The sequence below is a fragment of the Cydia splendana genome, chromosome 8 (genome assembly GCF_910591565.1).
Source record: "Cydia splendana chromosome 8, ilCydSple1.2, whole genome shotgun sequence".
In the NCBI taxonomy this organism is placed as follows: Eukaryota; Metazoa; Arthropoda; class Insecta; order Lepidoptera; family Tortricidae; genus Cydia; species Cydia splendana.
In genome coordinates, this window is record NC_085967.1 from 17,861,940 (window position 1) to 17,884,302 (window position 22,363).

General features: G+C 36.0%; 1 protein-coding gene across 1 annotated transcript in view; it reads right to left on the reverse strand.

The window, feature by feature from the left end:
• The window catches only part of LOC134792974 (mitogen-activated protein kinase ERK-A), a 112,367-nt gene extending 93,238 nt beyond the window's left edge, over window positions 1-19,129 (reverse strand). The window contains exon 1 of the mRNA XM_063764466.1: window positions 18,715-19,129. Within this exon, the coding sequence (XP_063620536.1) occupies window positions 18,715-18,839 (125 nt within the window). The 5' untranslated portion in view covers window positions 18,840-19,129. The remainder of the gene's footprint in view (window positions 1-18,714) is intronic.
• Window positions 19,130-22,363: the final 3,234 nt, after the last annotated feature.

A 22,363-nucleotide genomic window follows, 5' to 3' on the forward strand; every position in this document is an offset into this window, starting at 1 on the left:
AGCTAAAATCGTCTAAATCAGCCGCGATTAACATTAAACTTGGCGGCGCTAGGCGCTATTGGAGCATACGATTAATCGTTTCGCTATGTTAGGCTATGTTAGGTGTAATCGCGACTGATGATCTCGTAAATCTTATAAAAGGGACCAAATCGCTGTTTAAGGCGCCTCTGAAGACCCTTAAAAGATCCGTAACAACCAAGTTATGCAAGTTCGTGAACAGCAATTTGTCTAAAGCCCTACCGCAGCTAACGCGGGCGAACGTATAATTTTCCTTACAGAATTGCAAATGTGAATAGAGTCACGCTATGTTTAGATTTTAAAATATGATACTAATTTAATTTACATTTATAAAACTACGTATAATTACGAAAGGGACGCAAATACATAGATAAAATCTCACGAAGCTCGCGTGATATCATTTTTATAACTTCAAATAAAGCTTTGCTTTTATGAAAATATAAAAAATATATGAAGTCTCCGTTACGACGCCCATGCAAACCTCGCATTCTTTATAGGGTTCTATTAAACGGCCAAGGTTTATTCCCTAGCTTATCTCGTAGTGACGATTTTAGATTATTACATATACAACACATACACATACACATACATTACATATTCTTCTTCTTAGTCGTGCACTCTTGATTTTGGTGGACTGGGAGCAATCGTTGACTGAATTTCCTGTGATGGACTTAATGAGGTCTGTCCATCGTGTTGGGGAGCGGCCACGAGATCTTTTGCCCTCGACTCTCCCTTGCACCACCAAGCGTTCCATGGAGTCCTCGTTACGAGTGATGTGTCCATATAATTTTACAAATACATAGATTAATTAATACCTTTATGACTTTTATGATATTACTTCTCTATAAAAGTCAGCTAGAGTGTTAAAACGTAGGTCTTAAATTTGAACTAGGAGTGTTAGACCTGTGCGTTCGTAGTGTACGTTCGAATTGGCCTGTTTACATTCTTAACATTATCGCAAAGATCCGCCATGTAAGTAGATTTCATAAATTTCTAAATTCACAAAATGAGACGTCTCATACAGATTATGAAGATGATTTGTGCCGTTGAGCAAACAATAGATTTCGGTATTCCAGAATGAATATACGGAGACGCTTCGCACGTGAGTCGAATAGAGCGGCTAGCCGAAGATTAAATAATGAGGTAGCAGATATTTCACTGGGTACGAAAATGGTCATGGTTCATCGGTCATTGACTATTATTTTACCAGTCAATGAATACCAGGACGTAGGCGCTCAGCATAATGATACGTGGTTTTGTTTACTTATGGAACATTGTGCCATAAGATGCAAGTTGCCAACCTATCATAAACCTGATCTATCTTGAACAACTTCTTACTGTAAATCCTCAGGAGCATATCGGCGCAATTCTTGCAAACAAAAGTTACTGTCATAAGGAAAAATCACTGTTTACCGCGCGACAATGTCACGTCTAAATAATAACAATGAGTCGTCGACGACCGCGCATTAATATAAATTGGAGAACGTGTATTAAAGATAGCATATCTGGCTTATCTAATCTATGTGCTAGCTTGAAGCGGACTCGGCGGGAATACTTATAGCGGCGTCCGACCACCGTTTCCACATCCGTATTCAATATCGGAGGATATGTTTAACAATTTGTCTTTAGCGAAGCTGGAGGTAAGGATATTTTTATTCGGATTACGTCTGGCTCTAAAGCTTTTTTGAGCACCATCTATCTTTCAGTAAAATTACCCGAGAAGATAATCCCGTACTACACTGTAGATGTCACGTAAGCGTAATAGGCACTCAACTCAAGACCGTTAACATGTCTACAATCCTTGAGGTTTACCCTCAAATCGTCAAAATTACGTTACTCAAATAAGTCTGTCCCTTGTAGACGTTATGCGACAGAGTGTAAATTATAATGTGTAATTACACATTAAAATTAATTAATTAATTATGTGTGTGTGTTTAAATTTAAAATGAAAATATTTCTATTAAACAAAATTAAATTAAAGTTACCACCATAATCAATAAGATGTACTTAAGTTAACAATTAATTAGGCAATTAACTAAGTCTACCCATCTATGTTTTAAGGGAGTTCCCTCTGCCAACAAACTGTCCTGCAGTTTGGCAGAAGAAGAAAATCTGTAAAATAGGGTTTATTTCATCTGAATAATTGATTTAAATTATTTTAATTTTTTTTAACACAGTGCGTATCTTTTGTTATAGGGATATTAGATAGTGAAGTTTCTGTGCGCTATTACTATTCTGTGACTTGGCTTATGTCAGCAAGTTCGGACACTAGAAAATGCGGGGGGCATATTTGGTGAGGCAAAAAAGGTTAAAAGGCACAAAGGTTAAACGTTCAGTACGCGGTTCATTGGTTCCGCTTGAATTATGTATGGGGTTAGCTTATAGGTGAGGCTATTTCGAGTCTACGGAGAGAGGTAATAGTAGCATTCTTTCTTTCAATGTTGGGCAGTTAGGGTGTCTAAGGGGTTCTACATTTTCAGCACAACACGCATACTAAGGTATTGACGGATGCTAGAGTTAGAAATCTTCTTCAGTAATTTGGCCAATAAAAGGAAAAGGCCAAAAAAAAACATGGCCTTTTCCTTTTATTGCAAATATATTTGCTGAGAATATAATCATAGCGTTGGTATTGGGTTGTATTCGTAGTTATTGTTACGTCGTGTGTTTCGTAAAGCCAAATTTTATTTTAAACAATTATATTGATTATTTGTCCCTTTACCTTATTTCTAGATATGCAAAAATAATAAATTGTTTTATTCTGTGTGCTACCGAATATATCGTTTAGTGGTTAATGTAAAAAAAAAATACATTAACCACTAAACGATATACATATTTAATAATCTAATTTGGTTGTACACACGCTGTCAAAAATAGCAAATACGAAGGGTCTTGGATTTATATAACATAAGATTTAGTAACATAACATGGTACTAAATTTTAGTTTAATCGTCAACTCCAGTCCTCTAAGCCGACCGCAATACCGCAGCGATACGAAGTACGAACTAGACTTACGACGACTGCCATTGCCGATAATTCACATTGACGTTTACCAACTGAAATGGCACTTTGAATTTAATTCAACTAGGAATCGACTTACATATATTGAAAATGAAGTCCTGAATTTATGTAATCTCGCATTTATTACTTTATTTGTTTCTTTATTATATTCGCTTTTTTGTAGATAGATAAATAGAATACTCTTTATTGGCAGACCTCAGTAAAAGATACAGCTTAAAGAAAAACAATCTATTAAAGATACGGTAGATTACGGACGACTTTGTAGATTAATTAATAATATCGTGATTACTCTTATGAAAATGTACCTACTCGTATTTATTCATAAACCGTTTTAAATTGACTTTAACAGCTCTTTTATGTTTCTGCTGCAACTTCGAAATTGTTGAAGATTAAAAAATAGTACATTACTACAGAGGCCGGGACGAAAGGGGTTGCCGGCCGAAGACATATAGACGGCCGAGCGAAGCGAGGCCGAATAGGTCTGAGCGCGGGCAACCCCATTTCCCGCCGAGGTATGTATAGTGCTTTTCTCAAACATGCAATGAAATAAATAAAATAAAAAATCCACGAAACCCAAGTTTTATTTATAGAAAAAACTAAAACTAAACTACACCCAAAATATAACCAACACGTACCTATATCATTATCACGCGTATGTTTTACACGAGTCGTGTATTTTTACTACCCGTATATTTTCATGTATCTTTGATTTTTTCGCCTTGTATCCGTCTGACTGTCGTTTTCGTCACATAAGTTTACATAGTCTTTCATGTTGATATCATGTTTCACATACATCGTTGCTTTATGCATGGAGTAAATAAGTATAATTTCCACAGTGTTGACGAGTTTGTAGTTACATTCATTTAAAATATGCCACAAGACTGTTTCTAATAAACTGTTAGCCATTTTTCTTAGTTTCTCAAATAATAAAATTGCCATAAGCAACCATATACATACTTCGTCTTTGACTTGGCGGCAGAGGCAGCAAGTTATTAAAAATATTAAAATCAATTCTGCTTACGCTGCCAATTCCAACACCTACGATTACAATTAATATTAATTTCATTATTTCGTCGGAACTCATATTAAAGTCAAAAAATCAACAACGCACCATAAATCCAATAAAACAGAATGAATATTTTTCAACTTTACCTCCATTACAATTTAAAAAATATAACTACGCGTGTTTGAGTAGACCTTTTTACCGCTAACGTTTAGATGAAATGTTTTAAATCTTTTTATTTGTGTAGTTAAATTTATAATTTAAAATTATAAAATTATTGAATGTATTATTTATTAAGTTCATGTTGATTTTATACAAATAAAACTGCAAATTATAGCAAACATTGTTTTTGTTTTTTTTTTTATAGGCGTAGTGGCAGAGTGTCATTACGAACCATAAAGCAAATACTGCCTCTAGTTTTTTTTAATGGATGAATGCCACGATGCTGTGTCACAAATATCTGTGAAATGAAAATTAAAAAAGATGACTTTGCCGGCCTAGGCCTGCAAGATGTGTATGAAATTCCATTAACGACCTTTTGTCCTAGCCGTACCTGAAACGTCAAACTTCGCAGCCTATTATAAGGAACATAACATCAATATTTCATTGCATGTTTGAGAAAAGCATTTTATAATTTGACACTGACGAGTGAATTGCACATGCACGAATCTCCACCTTATTATTAAAAGGATATATAGCTAAAGTCATAGGCCTCACGACCACAAGATACCACTTAAATCACAGTAAAATCGGATTTTCACCCACTACCGTCGTTAAGACGGAATATCTAATATCAAAGCACAAATTGGACTTAGCGATTTGACTGTCGCAGCCCTAGCTAAGCGGTTGACACGTCGTTTTTAATGAGAATACGACGGCGTCGTCGGTTGTCGATAAAGAAATGTGCGTAGGTACTTTAAAAGTGGTGTTAAAACCTATTGGAGAGTTTAGCTTTCTGCGTGTGACTGTACGTCTACCATCAGTTTTTACATTGACATATACGCTCACGTCTACGTAATTTACTTTCTATGCATCTCGCTCGTACTCGCATATTAGTGCAAGCGAGATGTACAGAAAGTAAATTACGTAGACGTGAGCGTTATGTCAATGTCAAAACTGATGGTAGAGGCTCTGGAGAATGGCGTAATTTTAATCAAACCTACGTAAATTAATATACATTAGAATGTATTACTACCTAACATTTATTTTTAAGATCTTTAAGATACTATTAAAAAAATGGATCTTGTTACCTGACAATAAAGAAATTTGTAATTATATTTGTAAATCAAATTTTAAACCTGGTCCACCATTACGAGTATCTTGTAAATTTCTTGTAGTCATTAACATCTTTAATTTAACTAACTGCAGAGATGAGTAAAGTTAATCTACCTATAATAACCTATAAATAGGGTCCATTGTCAGTTTTCACGAAACGCTGTTTAGCTGTTTTGTGTAGGTTAAAAGTGTTAAAACAATCACCGCCGCGCGTTCGTAATTTCCATGTACTAATATCGCTCACATGCGAAAGACTTAAGACGAAACGGGAGCTGAGCTAAAAGTCAATTTTGAGATTTCAAGCTGAATATACCCGTCGCTCTGACGGGGCGTGAGAGACTGTATTTGTGTGTGTAATGCACGCACACAGATGCGTACGCTTGCACCCGCGCGCGCCTCATTGCCGACAATTTGCAATGTTATTTTTCGTGCGTTACTGCCACGAGGCGTTCACTTATTACTTACTGTGTTGCGATTGAATTTTTTGACCCGGCTTACGTTTACGGAACTCGATAATCTTTCTACTACTGTGACTTGGCTTTGTTTACTTGACTTTGCTGATCAGCTTATTGTTTTGGACTCCGTGAGTTGTGGTTACCTATTGGACCGCACGCAATTCATCTACCTTTATTCAAGTAATTAAGCGTAATTAGCCGAAACCTTTATAAGAGTGTAATTCATAAGAAGTACATAAGATATAATTTATGTACTGGTTTGCTGTTAGCTTTTAATTGTATCACTTTACATATATGTTACTCAAATAACTAACACGGTTACACTGTTGTAAAAATATTATTTTTCAGGTAGGCCTTATTATACCTACTTTAGGCCTTATTACCTCCTAGTACCTTAGTAGTAGTAGTACTACTACGGAAATTGATTCAAAGACTCAAGACTGACTTAAGTGGCAGTAGGGTGTAGGGTTTTTTCTAGGCTTAATGAGTTCGCTGAAGCTTATTTTTTATACTTAGCGCACAGAACCACTAGTTTAACAGTATCAGCTCTAACCACATGTCACCATTTTGTCCTTTACGTAACAAACTCAGGGGCCCAGAATATCCGATGTACCTATCAAATCAAGGTTCTGTACCAAATAAGGCCCGGTTATTATAGTTCGTTATTTTTTAGCATTAGAAAGAAGGTAAACGATTATGACGTGTCTTTTTATTAATAATTATTGAAAAACGCTTTCAAAAATTAGTTTATATTACTTATGAAAGCAAAAGAATATAAAAAAGTATATGATTAATACATACATACATACAATCACGCCTATTTCCCGGAGGGGTAGGCAGAGACCACGGATTTCCACTTGCTACGATCCTGACATACCACTTTCGCTTCCTTCACATTCATAACATTCCTCATACACGCTCGCCGGTTTAGGGTGCTCTTGCTCATTAATATGATTAATATGATTTATAATTCTAACATATTTGCTATGACTTATTTTTCAATGGTAATTTTTAATAAGACATGTCAAAATCTGTTACCTTAATGCAAAAAAAAACGAACTTTAAGCGTGCTAACTTTCAAAATTTCATTTTTTATAAGATAGTATAAGTAGATGGGCAAAAATTTTGCGTCCATGTCCACCAGTGAGTAAGTGATTGAGATACCTAAACATTTAACTTTATAATGTAAAATGATATAATTTACTAACCTACTCGTTTAATTTCAGGTAGGTTGAATAAGGAACCAAGTAACCATGGGGAGGAGCAGTATTTACTAACATTTTCTTTTTGGGTCTTCAGAGTGTATCGTTTCCTTTTTTTTGCACATATTACACTTAAATATATATTCTCTGTGTAAACCCTTACGTCTTTCAATGACAAAGGCAAGATCAGCAAATGTACAATTTGTATGATCGTGCCTGATATTTGAGATCACAGAAAATAAATATTTTAAATCCACTATTCTGCGACCTTCTAAAATTTTGTTTTATCATGATTCATGATCAAAAAGCTCGGATTCAATAGTCATATCAAACGTCGATTATGCAGTTGATGATGAGCTTGCATTTTCTACCATTGGTGCTGCAAATGCATCAACCGGTGGCGATAAACTTTGTCCTCTTGAAAAACAAATTACTATTGTGATTGTGTCCAGCAAAAGGCCAAAATTCGGTTTACTTTCCTGTTTAAAATATTACTAATTTATTCATATTTCAGATTAGGTACATAGGTAACTGTCTGAATGTTACAATGCCAGCTGGCAAATTCTATCACATTTGTTTGTTTGGTAGTCATGGTAACATTCACTTACATTGATATCCTTATTAAGATCTGTATCTTATTATCCAGACCTTAAAATATTGCCACCGTTGCCCTTTAAAAAAATACTGTTTAAATAATTGGCTACTCAAACAATGCTTCTATAGTATAAATAATGACTACACAAAAATGGGTAGTATTGTATATAATGCACGAAATAAGGCTCGATTCTTAAGCGGGTTTAAATTTTGAGGCCATGTCCGCTAATACTATAGACAAAATATCAAGTTTAATAAACACAAAAAAAAAACATTGATGGGCCTTATTTTATAATTTAGGCCTTACTTTGTAATTTAAAGTAGAGTTAGGCCAAGAAAAATCTATAGCGATTTTGATAGAACACGCAGTGCAAGTATTATTTCAAACGTCGCTTCTATGAAATTATGACATATAAATAACACTTGCACTGCGTGTGCTATCAAAATTGCTGTAGACTTTTCTTGGTCTGACTCTAAAATATTCTTTATTACACCACAAACATAAAAACAAATTTAAAAAAAACCGGCGAAGTGCAAGTCGGACTCGCACACGAAGGGTTCCGTACCATTATTTATAAAAACGGTCACCCATCCAAGTACTGACCCCGCCCGACGTTGCTTAACTTCGGTCAAAAATCACGTTTGTTGTATGGGAGGCCCCACTAAATTTTTTATTTTATCCTGTTTTTAGTATTTGTTGTTATAGCGGCAACAGAAATAAATCATCTGTGAAAATTTCAACTGTCTAGCTATCACGGTTCGTGAGATACAGCCTGGTGACAGACGGACGGACGGACAGCGGAATCTTAGTAATAGGGTCCCGTGTTTTACCCTTTGGGTACGGAACCCTAAAACCGATTTACAATGTAGATAAAGGTAGCAACAGGCGGTCTTATCGCTGTTAGTTCTTATTCTTCGTTTGTTTAGCATTAGAGTGAAGGTGACGTGTCTTTTTTAAGCATGCAATCGTATAATTATTTAGCTTTTTTTGTAATAGTTATGTACTTAGTGGTTAATATTAGTATTTACTATTTTTTTTTTCAATAATGCTTAAAAACGAAGTTGTCATGTCTAATGACAACCAAATATTAACGCCATTGTAGGGCAGGATATACAGAACATGAATCATTAGTACTGTCACGCTCCGTGATTGTTGAGCCATTTAGGGTTCTAGCTAAATTGGACATTGCATAGAGCACGAGTAAGTATGGAACAACCAATTCAGCTAGGACCCTAAATTGCTCGACAATTACGAAGCGTGCCTGTAGGTACCTAAAAATTTTGTTAACCCATTTTAACCATGCAATAAAATATTTTTGATTTTGATTTCTAATTTGAAATATTAGAATCAAAAAGTTCATAATAGATTGTATATCATAACTACAAAAATGTGTTCCCTACTCTCAACCCAAAACCCCTTGTATCTTAGGATCTAGATATTTTCACACAAGACGGTTTATCGATAACTTCTTACATCACTAGATTATCGACATTAAATGTCGACTATTGCCCATCACTTTTCTGGCTGTGTACGTATTTAGAAACTTGACTCCGCCCCTAAAATTAGTGCGATAGAGACAACTGCAGCTGAGGCGAAAAATCCTGCGTAAAAATGACAAAAATCGAGGTTTCGTAGTCCTCTTTTTCCTCCCCCAAAACTTAACCAATCGTAACCAAATTTGGAAATCTAAATGATTATGAAATTATCTGTGTCGGACCGTTTTGCTTTTTTGGCTAATTGATATCAGTTTTGAATACCACGCCTCTCATTGCGGCATAGTCTATTAGGCCATTTTGGCCGTTTTTGAAGGGCTCTAGCTCCTTAAAAAACAAAAATATCAAAAAAAGCAAAACGGTCCGACACAGATATTGACAATATTAATCTGTGTTGAAAAAATCATTGCTCTAGCTTCAAAAACCACGGAGGAAAACGAGGACTACGTTTGTATGGAGGAATGACCACTCCTGTTGGCTCTTAAGGTGACAGTCCATTTCCAACGACAGCTGCACTACCATTCATTTTACTATGGAAATTGACAATAACACCGACGCGTTCGTACTAGTAGTGCATCTGCGGTCAGAAATGGAATGTTACCCTTAGTTTACTTTTCTCGGACAACAGCGTATTTAAAATAAAGATTGGCCACGAGCATGGGCCATGCTCAGTGTAAGGTTCCGTAGTTAGCATTCTGTCAGAATAGGCTAAGCGAGGCTATTAGTAAGTAAAATATCATGTACATTACAAGCAAAAGGGAGAACCTACATGCGCAGCGCTTTGTACGTATTTTTACTAAGAAGAGGAGACTTTTTGTAATAACTCAAAAACGGTTGAACCTATTATGTTCGCTATAGTTTTCATTGAAAGTATTTATTGAGTTTTTATTTAAGGATATTTTTATGTTATTTGGACCCATGGTTCAAAAGTCAGAGGGGGGAGGGATTCATAAAAAAAAATGTTTTACTTTTTATTTTACCGTTCTCTCGCAATGCATGATTTATGTATCCATGCCACATTGCAACATTCTACCACTAACAATCATTGAGGAAAGCCTCGGACAGACAGACATGGCGAAACTATTTGACTATGGAACCCTAAAAAGAGCTTTATTTAATTCGTAATCGAAGAAGCGAGAAACTTTTGGATAGCAATTGTAGTCTCTGCATTAAGTTTTGATGTGGTCAGACGTCGATCTCTCTAAACTTTAAAACAAACTTATCAATCGCTTTGATACGAAGGGCACTTTAAAGTTTGGACCCACAATTGATAATACCAATTTGAATAAACCACTAACTAGTTTTGGAGATCTTATTCAAAACTCAAGAGAGCTTTGGTATCGAGCAAATTGGTATCCTAATGGCGATTTAATAGTTATGAATTCTGTGACATGTATTATTTGCATATTGATAAGGGTTTAGTAAGAATTTCAATTAGACGCCGCTGGGATAGAAAGGATCTCGAGTGGCGATGTCTAAGTCTACGCAGAGTGGGATGATTATAAACTGAAATAGATGTCATATACTAAAGAATAAAAAATCGGCCAAGAGCATGTCGGGCTATGCTCAGTGTGGGTTTCGTAATTTAAATTCTGTCAGAACAGGCCAAACGGGGGCTATTAGTAAGTATCATGTACATTACAAGCATAAGGGAGTACCTTCGCAGCGCTTTATTGTACGTCTTTTTACTTAAGAAGAGAAGATTTTTTGCAATAACTCAAAAACGGCTAGACCGACACAAAACTACGTAAACCAGCCATGTTTCGGTCTAAGTAGACTTCTTTAGTATGCAATACAATCGGAGCCATTTGTGTCGTTGATGTTAGCAGCATTGTTGCAGTAATTGTGCATTTGCATTTTACATTCAATGCTGGAAAATGTCTAGCAAAATAATTCTAGTCAAATTGCTAGAAAACCATTGAAGCGGGACGTTCCATTTCGATTCACTTCTTGCGTTGGATATTTTTATTTATAACTACAGCGGACAAACTAGGTATCTAACAACGAGGTGGAATAACGTAACCTTTCTACCTACTATAGCCTCGTAAGTTCAGGGATAATTTTTGCGTTTTTGAATTTGGAACTTTATTTTATTTCTATAGAGTTCAAAACTCGAATTGAATTTGTACATGTACAAGTACGGTGGGACTCACGAGGACACAATTTCATTTTAGCCCATCAACACTTTTTGTGACCAATCTTTTCTTACTAGCGGAAATTGTGTAGGTATTAGGTAAATTCAAAACTGCAGGCGGGGTATATTTATGGAGAAACTGTCAGTGATACGTGTCAGATAAGTGAGATAAGTGTCTGTCATGTGTAGTTTGAGGTAAAAAATAAAGCTTCGCCTATATTCCGTCGCTCAAGCGCCGATCGTATCAACGTATAAAAGAGTGTCAAAGCTTTATATCGTAGCTGTATACCGGAAAGGATCCAGACAGGGAAAAATTGTTTTAAGTAAGCCAAAGCATTATTCTCCTATATTTTCGGATGAAAACAACCTTACGCTTTAGTATTTATTTATTAAACTGTTTATTAATAAACCCGATTTGGTTATTAATAATCTTACAAGTGAATAGAGATCGCCGTAGCCTGAGGTAATATATCACAACTTTTTTTCTTTCGTGACGAAAAAAGGACGTAGATACTATAGATAGACCCCCCGCTGTCAACGACTCTCAGACGAGACGCGATGACCAGTCGCCGTAAGATATATCTTAGCGGCCAAGATATTCACAAATATTTGAACAGAGCATCAAGACGTGTATGTTCAGATATTTTTGAGCACATTGGCCGCTCCGATACAGGGATCTGATGGCGACTGAGCGTGCATAGTCTGTTCTTTTGGGAACGGGTTTAATTAATTAAATGGTTTACCAGTAATTGGATTGGTCTGTGTCGAAGGACGAGCTTTTTCCTGCAGCGGCCACTTAAAGCTTTTGAGAATAAATCGATGGTTTAAACTAGAGCACAATGCAATCTAGGAGAATTGTTTTAGTTTAGAATAGAATAGAATAGTTTTTTATTCGTAAACACAGAGACAATAGACATACATAGAAAAACATGAAAAATAAAGTGTCACGAAATGGCCCCATCTCAGCATGTTGCTGGCGACTTCCAGCGCTGATCTTCCGATGAGACCATCAGGTGAGAAATAAGTTTAGCTTTGTAAATGTCGCCTACCTATCGTGTTCTTTTAGGTTTTTTATTCTTAAAAAAAATGTAGCTATAAGTTACAAGATCTGTTCACACCTTTTGTATCGCTCCGTATTAAAGGTTTCTTAGGATGAGCCAATCATCCTACAGTATTATTAACGTCATAATGTCACTCCCACACAACATACAAGAACGAAGCTTTTAGTGTTAGGTTTCCTCACGGCGCAAAACCTATAATCATTGAAATATGTTTATGCAATGACAACTTAATAACAATTTCTAATCTTATGGCTGCACTGGCGGCGGGCTTGTCTTAAGCAACAATCAAAACTTGTTTTAATTCTATTAATGCACATTTAGATTCACGCCGCGCCCACGCGCAGTCTTCGATATCGATGGTCGACCCTTTAAAACCACACTTTTTGGCTGGCTCAAAAATACACTGAGAGAAAAAACTAACAAAAACACATTTAGAATTACAAAAATAAAACTTAATCCGGGGACAAGGAGAGTCAACTAATAGGAACAAATTGACTTTTGCAATTTCCATTTAGTAGGAAATACAACTTCTATATTTGTAATTTGAAGTATGCTAGAGTAATTTCAGAAATTTGGTTTTGTTATTCCGAGAGGTGCTTTAGCAATATCGGAGGTGATGACGTCATGGGTGAAAACTAACCGTTTTGTAATTCTAAGCGTGCTTTAGCAATATCGGAGACGATGACGTCATAGGTTTTACTAAACTGTACTGCGATTCCAAGCTAGCTGTTGTTATTCTAGAGATAATGACGTCACAGGCAAAAACTAAACTGTTTGCAATTCCTCCGCCCCTAGCAAACGGGCGCCGCGAGAGCATGTCGCGCGCGTGGTAGCTACCCGTCTCTATTTCTGTCTGTATGAATAAAAAAGCATTTGGTAGTATATCTCTGTACTAAAGAGGCACTATAAAAGCCTGTCGAGATATTCTAGCCATTCCTTTCTTATTCATACAGTCAGAAAGAGACTAGTAGTTATTACGCGCGCAACATGCTCTCACGGCGCACCTGTGCTAGGGAGGTTGGAATTGCAAACAGTTTAGATTTACCTTTGATGTCATTATCACTAGAATAACAACAGCTAGCTCGAAGTTGCAGAACAATATATTCCTGTAGACCTCAACTACACAGTAGGTCGCGGGTTAATATGTCCATGGCCCACAATATATCCTAAGTTTATTATTTAACTTAAGTATGTTTTAAACAAAGAAGACACGAGACACGCCCGCCCGACATCCGACACAATACTAACTCTAACCAAATGAACGTAGCAAGTAGTAAATTTTACTAAAATCACTAACATTCGTTTCGCTGTGTTGGTATTACAAAACTCGTTTAGTGATTGGTACAACAATGAACATAAACACAACAAGTCTATCTACTAAATACCAGTAAACTTTGTAATGTCGCTATAGTAACAACTGAATTGTTATTTTAAATGGGGTAATGTTATTCCCGCGAACTTGTTTTTTAGATATTACAAAACTATGTAAGTGAGACATTTACTAAAATCATAACTTAAAATCACAGATGCTTTTTTCCAAAAATCACAAACTTTACTAGTAAAAATCGGAGAATTTTAGTAGTAATAAAAATGGATTGTAACAAATACTGAACTTTGTTTAATGCTCCATTTACTAAAGTCTGTTTGCTGAAATTAGATTTAGTATTACTGAGCTGTTTGTAGAAATAAATAAATTTTACAGAAATAGTGAAACTTCCATGATTACTACTAAAACTTCATTTTTTCCCCCAGTACAGAACTGTTTATTAATTCCTGGTGGTGATTTTCCTCTCAGTGTACAATGACAATTTTTTAAAGTGTATATTGTTAGTTCAATGTTGTAAGTTCTTAGTTTCCTGCTACCCAAAGGTTGTCTGGAAGAGATCGCTTCTTGGCGATAAGACCGGCTGTTGTTACGTAGCTTTTGACTGTATTTCATTTTCTGTGTATTCTTAACTGTATGGTGCACAGTGAAGAATATTTTACTGACTTGTTGCAGATAATCAAATTTCAAGATTGTAGTTTTAACCCCTTATTCATAAACGTCTACTAAAGTTTACAAACCGATAATAATCGTTTGTCCCTTTCCATTATACCAATACGTCGGAAAGGGACAAACGATTATTATCGTCTTGTCAACTTTAGTAGACGTTTATGAATAAGGGGGTTAATCTTTAATAACATTTTAAGATGTAAATAATAATTTAATTAGTTACTTTTTAGGGTTCCGTACCCAAAAGGTAAAACGGGACCCTATTACTAAGACTTCGCTGTCCGTCCGTCAGTCTGTCTGTCACCAGGCTGTATCTCACGAATCGTGATAGCTAGACAGTTGAAATTTTCACAGATGATGTATTCCTGTTGCCGCTATAACAACAAATACTAAAAACCGAATAAAATAAAGATTTACATGGGGCTCCCATACAACAAACGTGATTTTTGACCAAAGTTAAGCAACGTCGGGCGTGGTCAGTACTTGGATGGGTGACCGTTTTTTTTTTTGCATTTTTTTCCGTTTTTTTTTTTCATTATGGTACGGAACCCTTCGTGCGCGAGTCGGACTCGCACTTGCCCGGTTTTAACTTATTTTGTGACTGTTGCAAACTATTACCTTTTGAGCAACCTGTCTAAACTGGACTTTTACATACCTATTTGTCGATAACGGGACCAATTACGACCCCGAAGTTGATAGTAGGTAATACCTACGTAGGGACAGGGCCCGCAATTTACTTTATTTGTCTTTAGGTCTTTTAGGGAATCCTAATGCCGCGAGCCGGATTATGTAGGTATTCATTTAGAGCTATAAAAATGTGTATAAAAAACAGCGCCACATTTTATGCACATGTTCAGCGTGTGTTAAAACAAGTTAGCGTTTTTAATTATTTCTCTCTAACGTGTAGCCTATAATGTGAAAGACATATACATTTTTGCAACTGCTCAAAAAGTTTTGCGCCCTGACGCTTTAGCTTAGATATTCCAATTCTAAAATCGTTCCAAATTCCCATTGTCCTAGTACGTTACCAATTACCACGACAATCGGCCGATCGATCTACGTTCGATGGTTCGATCGACATCTAATTGACTCGGCGACGATAAAAATTAATAGATCGATGATCTGATGCCACTAACCGCTGCATCGATCGATGGTACCTTTTCGCATTACAGAATTACCGATCCCGAGAGTCCGACGCAAACGAACAGGGAATTAAATTTTTTTTTGTGAAATATATATGTTTATGGTCCGGAGGGACACATGTCGAGCGTTTTTCGACTTAAAATACGTGAGTGACCCGTTCTTTTTTTAAATTTAATCTATATATATAAATGCAAGTGTCCTGACTGACTGACTGACTGACTGACTGACTGACTGACTGATTCATCAACGCAGAGCCGAAACTACAAAAGATAGAAAGTTGAAATTTTCACACCAGATTACATTTATAAAGTGTACAAGAGATAAGAAGCGATTTTGAGAAATTCAACCCCTAAGGGGGTTAAAAAGGGGATGAAAGTTTGTAAGGGGTTCAAGTTTTATTTTAAGCTAGGAATTTGAAACTTCGTAAAAAGATATATTATTAAAATACGCGAAAACTAATTTCAGCGTTTTTGAAAATTCATCCCCTAAGGTGGTGAAAAAGGGGTTGAAAGTTTGTATGGATATCAAAAATTATTTCGAGCGCGGGACTTGAATCTTTGTATTTGGGGATATTATTAGAAGACAAGAAAAGTAATTTCAGCGTTTTGTAAAATTCATCCTCTAACAGGGATAAAAAGGGGTTGAAAGTTTGAATCCATTAAAAATGCTTTGAAACTTCTTAGAAAGGCATAACAGCCGATTACAAAAAAAAGTAATTGCAACGTTTTTGGAAATTCAACCCCTAAGGGGGGTTACAAATGGGATGAAAGTTCGTCTTGGGGTGCAAATTTTATTTTAAGCTAGGAACTTGAAACTTTGCAATAAGGTATTAAATTAAAATACAAGAAAACTAATACCAGCGTTTTTGAAAATTCATCCCCTAAGGTGGTGAAAAGGGGGTTGAAAGTTTGTATGGATTTCAAACATTTTTTCGAACGCGGGACTTGAATCTTTGTATTTGGGGATATTATTAGAAGGCAAGAAAAGTAATTTCAGCGTTTTGTAAAATGTATCGCCTAAAAGGGTTAAAAGGGGGTTTAAAGTTTGAATCCATTACAAATGCTTTGAAACTTCTTAGAAAGGCATAATAGCCGATTACGAAAAAAGTAATTGCAAGGTTTTTGGAAATTCAACCCCTAAGGGGGTTAAAAAGGGGATAAAAGTTCGTCTTGGGATGCAAATTTAATTTTAAGCTAGGAACTTGAAACTATGCAAAAAGGTATTAAATTAAAAAACATGAAAACGAATTTAAGCATTTATTAAAATTCATCCCCCAAGGTCGTGAGAAAGGGGTTGAAAGTTTGTATGGAGATCAAATATTTTGTGAGTGCGGAACTTCAATCTTTGTATAAGGGCATATTATTAGAATACAAGAAAAGTAATTTCAGGGTTTTTAAAAATTCATTCCTTAAAAGGGTTAAAAGGGGGTTGAAAATTTGTATTGGGTCAAGTTTTATTTTAAGCTAGGAATATTTAATTTCGTAAAAACTTATTTCATTAAAAGAGAAGATAACTAATTTCAGCGTTTGTCTAAATTCATCCCTTAAGGTGGTGAAAAAGGGGATGAAAGTTTGTATGAACGTCAAACATTTTTTTAAGTGCGGGACTTGAATCGTTGTATAAGAGCATATTATTAGAATGCAAGAAAAGTAACGCGGAAAAGTAGTCCACGCGGACGAAGTCGCGGGCAACAGCTAGTATGAAATATATTTGTTGACTAGTGTTAAACATGTTAGGTATCAAAAAAATATTTATAATAACAAAACAAAACGTAACTGTTGTTCGGATTTCCCCACTGACGTGTTTCCTCATACAGCTTAGCTACATATGCACCTCTACAAGAAAAGTTTGAGTAGAATGACACATACTCTATAGATAAACATGTTTTTTTAAACTATTTATATATCAATTGTTCAGACAATCTGATTAAATTTGCAGTGTGTAAAATGAGTCATTATCTACATTATCAAGTTTTACACCTATAGTGAGATAAGATAATTAAATTTTCAGAGCAAATGTTTTGGATTTACTTAGTACACACATTTGAAAGAAATCCTATATTTTAAATTACTTTGCTATTGGATGTTTTATTGTTGCCAGCATAAATTCTTTCCTAATCTTTAACTTTTACTGTATTTGTATAAGGCCCAAGAGAAACCTAGCTTTTTGCTCAGAGCATGAGAAACAGTATGAGGGTAATCACCCTACAAGTACTGACTCAATGTTTTTTTTAACTCATCAAAATGTTATCCATCACCATAACTATGTCAAGCTGCTGCTAAATGAAACCCGTTGGCGGAAATATTGGTTCCCGCCAAACAAATCCAGTAACTGGAGATTTCCATAGTGTGAATAAATAAGCTTGCAGTCAATTTTATAAAATAAAAAACTATTAAGCAGGTATTGTATATGAAAGTTTAAATACATGATACATCTATTATTCCCGGTGTATACAAAGAAAAATATATATTAATGAATAAAAAATATATTGGTCTAATGAATTCATTAAATCCGAATAATAATGTAAGATATAACAGTCAACAAGCATATTTCTGCATCACGAAGATGACATAGGGTCATTGCGCTAGTTTTCGTCCAGTGTCAGTTTCTGTCCGTTTCGTCAAAATTTGATTATAAACCTTCATTGATGCACAAATTTGAACTTATTGCAATCCTTAATATCTAAACAACTTATCTATGTACATAAAAATTATATTTCACAATAAGCAAATTATAAATGAAATGTATTATTTGCTAATCTGTCAAGTGGACGGAAACTGACACCGGACAGTAAACTGACAAAATTTCCCTACAAATATGCTTGATGGATGTTCTATACTAAAACTTTTTAGCGGTTTATTTAGTTAAGTAATTGATGAAGCACACATTAACAATTTTAGATAAACATAACAGGCACTAACTATGAAGCAGCCAATGTTCATATTGAACTAACAAGTGTACAGATAAGGCAAAAGAAGCACAATTAACAAACCTAATACAGCCAATGAGGAAAAACAAGGTACTTACCTTTTATAACTAGTTACTCAAGCTTCATCACATAATATGTGATGATATATATTATATGTCGAACAAAATGTGGTATAACTAGCATGCTATCTTGCCTAATTCAAGCCTGCATCATGTTCTTTTATCACAATGATGTCATTCCTGAATGAGATAATACACCAAATGTTTTAACATTTTTATGCAATGTTCGGAATACCTGTACTAAGTTTTTGTCTATGTAATTACCTCTAAAAAGGTTACATTTTATGCAGCTTATGGTCAGCTATACCAAACAATGCAGTAGTAGGGGATACTTACACAACCATCCCGTAGGCGCCTTCGCCAATGTACTGCAGGTTCACGTAACGGGGCCCCACTTCGAAGACCTGGCCTCGCACGATCTCCGCGTTGGGGTTGGTGCTCGTTGCTCCACCTTCAGCCATCACGATGCACTTTCAGTAAGCGGGAACACAAACTGTTTACTTTAAAGTACTTCACACGCTCACTTCTTCCAACTTCAGCATCCGTAAATGAGGCCACACACTGATCAAGTCTCGGAGTTTTAATTTACATCAAACACCTAATAATTAACCAAAACAAACCGTATCCGACCTACATTATCCACTACCCGACCAAACCGTACACTTGTCACAGTCACTCGCTTATCATTCTCGTTTGCAAGACTTCATAGACACTCCCGCACGTACCGTTACCGCTCCACAAATGAATACACACATAACAGCATCTCCTTCACACTTGTGCTAATTGTAATTTATCGTTTCCTTTTATTCGTGAGTGATGTGCAACTCTGCGCGTGCCTTTGATACCGGTTTTTCTTTATCATAGAAATAAACATGACACAATTCAATTTGAGTTTGAATAAATCAATTTGAATAGAACATTACATAAATGAAATTATTTTTATCCTGAAATAAAAATTTTATTTTCATAAACATTTTGTATAATTGCCAGCATAAAAAATGTTTGTGACTCAATGACAGTTTTTAGAAGTTTTTTGAAATAGTTAAACCCATGTTCAACCTATCCGATTTTTCCACCAAAATTCATAAATCTTACAACATGCTTTCAAGTTTTGAACAAAGTGGTGAACTGAATTAATATTGCCATTTAATGGGTACTATATTATTTTAAGAAAGTTTAAATGAAATATCATAAATTATTTATGAATGTCGCAGCCAAAAGTGTGAACTGGTCGAAAGAACTTTTAACCGACAAAAACAGGCAAAACTGCTTTTGACTGAGCATGTTGGTCAAAAGCATGGTATAATAATATACTCCGCCTGGTACTCCATTCCGAGATTCGCGTATGACCTAACTGACACGCGCCTACGTCATCATGCTGTTTACAGGTTCTCAAACTTTGAAATGAGGGAGAATTTTAACCAACGGTGAAAATTATTTTAACGGCATTAATTTTAAGTTATTCATGTAGAAACATAGTAAAATAAAACAAATCTAATGTATTAAATTAATCTTTATTTATCTATACAAGACAAACGTTTAAAAAACTAATTCACAGTTACACATTAATTACCAAGCTTACGACGTGAAAAGTTTGGAAAACACTGCGACTGCTGACACTGAGCGAGAAGGAAATAACAATTAACACGCGTTCGACAAGGATGACGGTCAGGGCATGAAGTTATCTAGATCCGAATTGTCAAATGTGCCCAGCGCTATCCTGTGTTGCCAGTAGTATAAACAGAATTACCCGAAAGTCTGAAATTTCTTTCGTGAATCGGAAGATATTGCTAACGAGTAATTAAAAATGACGTGTTATTGTAAAATTTAAGCTAAAATACATATAAATGAAAATTATAAAATTATAAAGAAATATTTTAACTTATTAAGAGTCCTTACTCCTACAGACGAGCGTATTTTGCAAAATGCTTCCTTTTTCATTTAAGATTACGACGTAACTATTAGTATTTATTCAAAAACTGATAACGTACTTAAATAATCATTTCTTAAACTAGGGGCTGAAAACGTTCAAATTTTCATTTTCTCTTTTTGAACCTGAAATAAATGAGTTTTCTTAGGAGTCTTTTTCAAATTTTGCAGTGAGAAGGGTCGTTTCGGTTCTCAATTTTGCAGTAAACAAGAATCATTTGGTACATGAATGATTACAATTCAACTCACCATATCTTGTACGAGGGGCTGACATGCTTGAAAATCGAAGATTCATTTTAAAAAATTGATAAAAAACCTTCCGAGTTTTCTTCATTTTTTTGGTGAAAACAGGGTTACATTACATTTTTTTATCGCAAATTGGACTTATATTTTGCCCCAAAAATAATATTTTATCAAATTGTAACTTTATGTCTACTCATAAAAAAAAAATCATAACTATAGGACCTACCTAGCCGTAAATCTATATTTTTTTAAAGACGTATAAATCACGCTGCACCGACACCGCGCGCTCAGTCTCCGCCGAGTGCGCTTAGGGGACGGACCTGTGCTCGACCGTCAGGCGTTCGTTGCTTTCGTAACCATCGAGAGAGTTCCGAGAAGTGCTGTATACTATGATTAGAAAATCTTGATCCAAGGGTGTACATTTTTTACACCATATTTAATTTTAACAACCGACTCTCGCTTATGTGATAGATTTTCAGTGTTACTTGAATTCTGGTTAGGGTTTGCATTTTTATTATACCCGGACGACCTGGATGATGTCCAGGTTCTCATGATGGAGTCAGGAATGGTCACCGAACTCCTAATCTACTCATCATAACTCCATCGTGTTTGGGCTCAATAGATTTTCCTTGACGAACACCATCGATCTAGATGAGGTCCAGGTTCTCATGATGGAGTCAGGAGTTGGTCACCAGAACTCCTAATCTACTCATTAACACTCCATCGTGTTTGGGTTCAAATGATTTGCCCTGACGAGCACCATCTATCTAGATAAGGTCCAGGGTCATGAGACCCTTCTGGTGACCAACTTCTGACTCCATCATGAGATGGTCACCAGAAGTCCTAATTTACTCATCATAAGTCCATCGTGTTTGGGCTCAATCGATTTGCCTCGACGAGCACCATCTATCTAGATGAGGTCCAGGGTCATGAGACCCTTCTGGTGACCAACTCCTGACTCCATCATGAGATGGTCACCAGATGTTCTAATCTACTCATAATAACTCCATCGTGTTTGGGCTCAATAGATTTGCCCCGACGAGCACCATCGATCTAGATGAAGTCCAGGTTCTCATGATGGAGTCAGTAATGGTCACCGAACTCCTAATCTACTCATCATAACTCCATCCTGTTTGGGCTCAATAGATTTTCCTTGACGAACACCATCGATCTAGATGAGGTCCAGGTTCTCATGATGGAGTCAGGAGTTGGTCACCAGAACTCCTAATCTACTCATTATCACTCCATCGTGTTTGGGCTCAATCGATTTGCCTCGACGAGCACCATCTATCTAGATGAGGTCCAGGGTCATGAGACCCTTCTGGTGACCAGCTCCTGACTCCATCATGAGATGGTCACCAGATGTTCTAATCTACTCATCATAACTCCATCGTGTTTGGGCTCAATAGATTTGCCCCGACGAGCACCATTGATCTAGATGAAGTCCAGGTTCTCATGATGGAGTCAGGAGTTGGTCACCAGAAATCCTAATGTACTCATTATCACTCTATCGTGATTGGGCTCATTAGATTTGCCCTGACGAGCACCATCTATCTAGATGAGGTCCAGAGTCATGAGACTCTTCTGGTGACCAACTCCTGACTCCATTACGAGATGGGGTCAGGAGTTGGTCCCCAGAAGTCCTAATCTATTCATCATAACTCCATCGTGTTTGGGATCAATAGATTTGCCCCGACAAGCACCATCGATCTAGAATCTAGATGAAGTCCAGGTTTTCATGATGGAGTCAGGAGTTGGTCACCAGAGCTCCTAATCTACTCATCATAACTCCATCGTGTTTGGGCTCAATAGA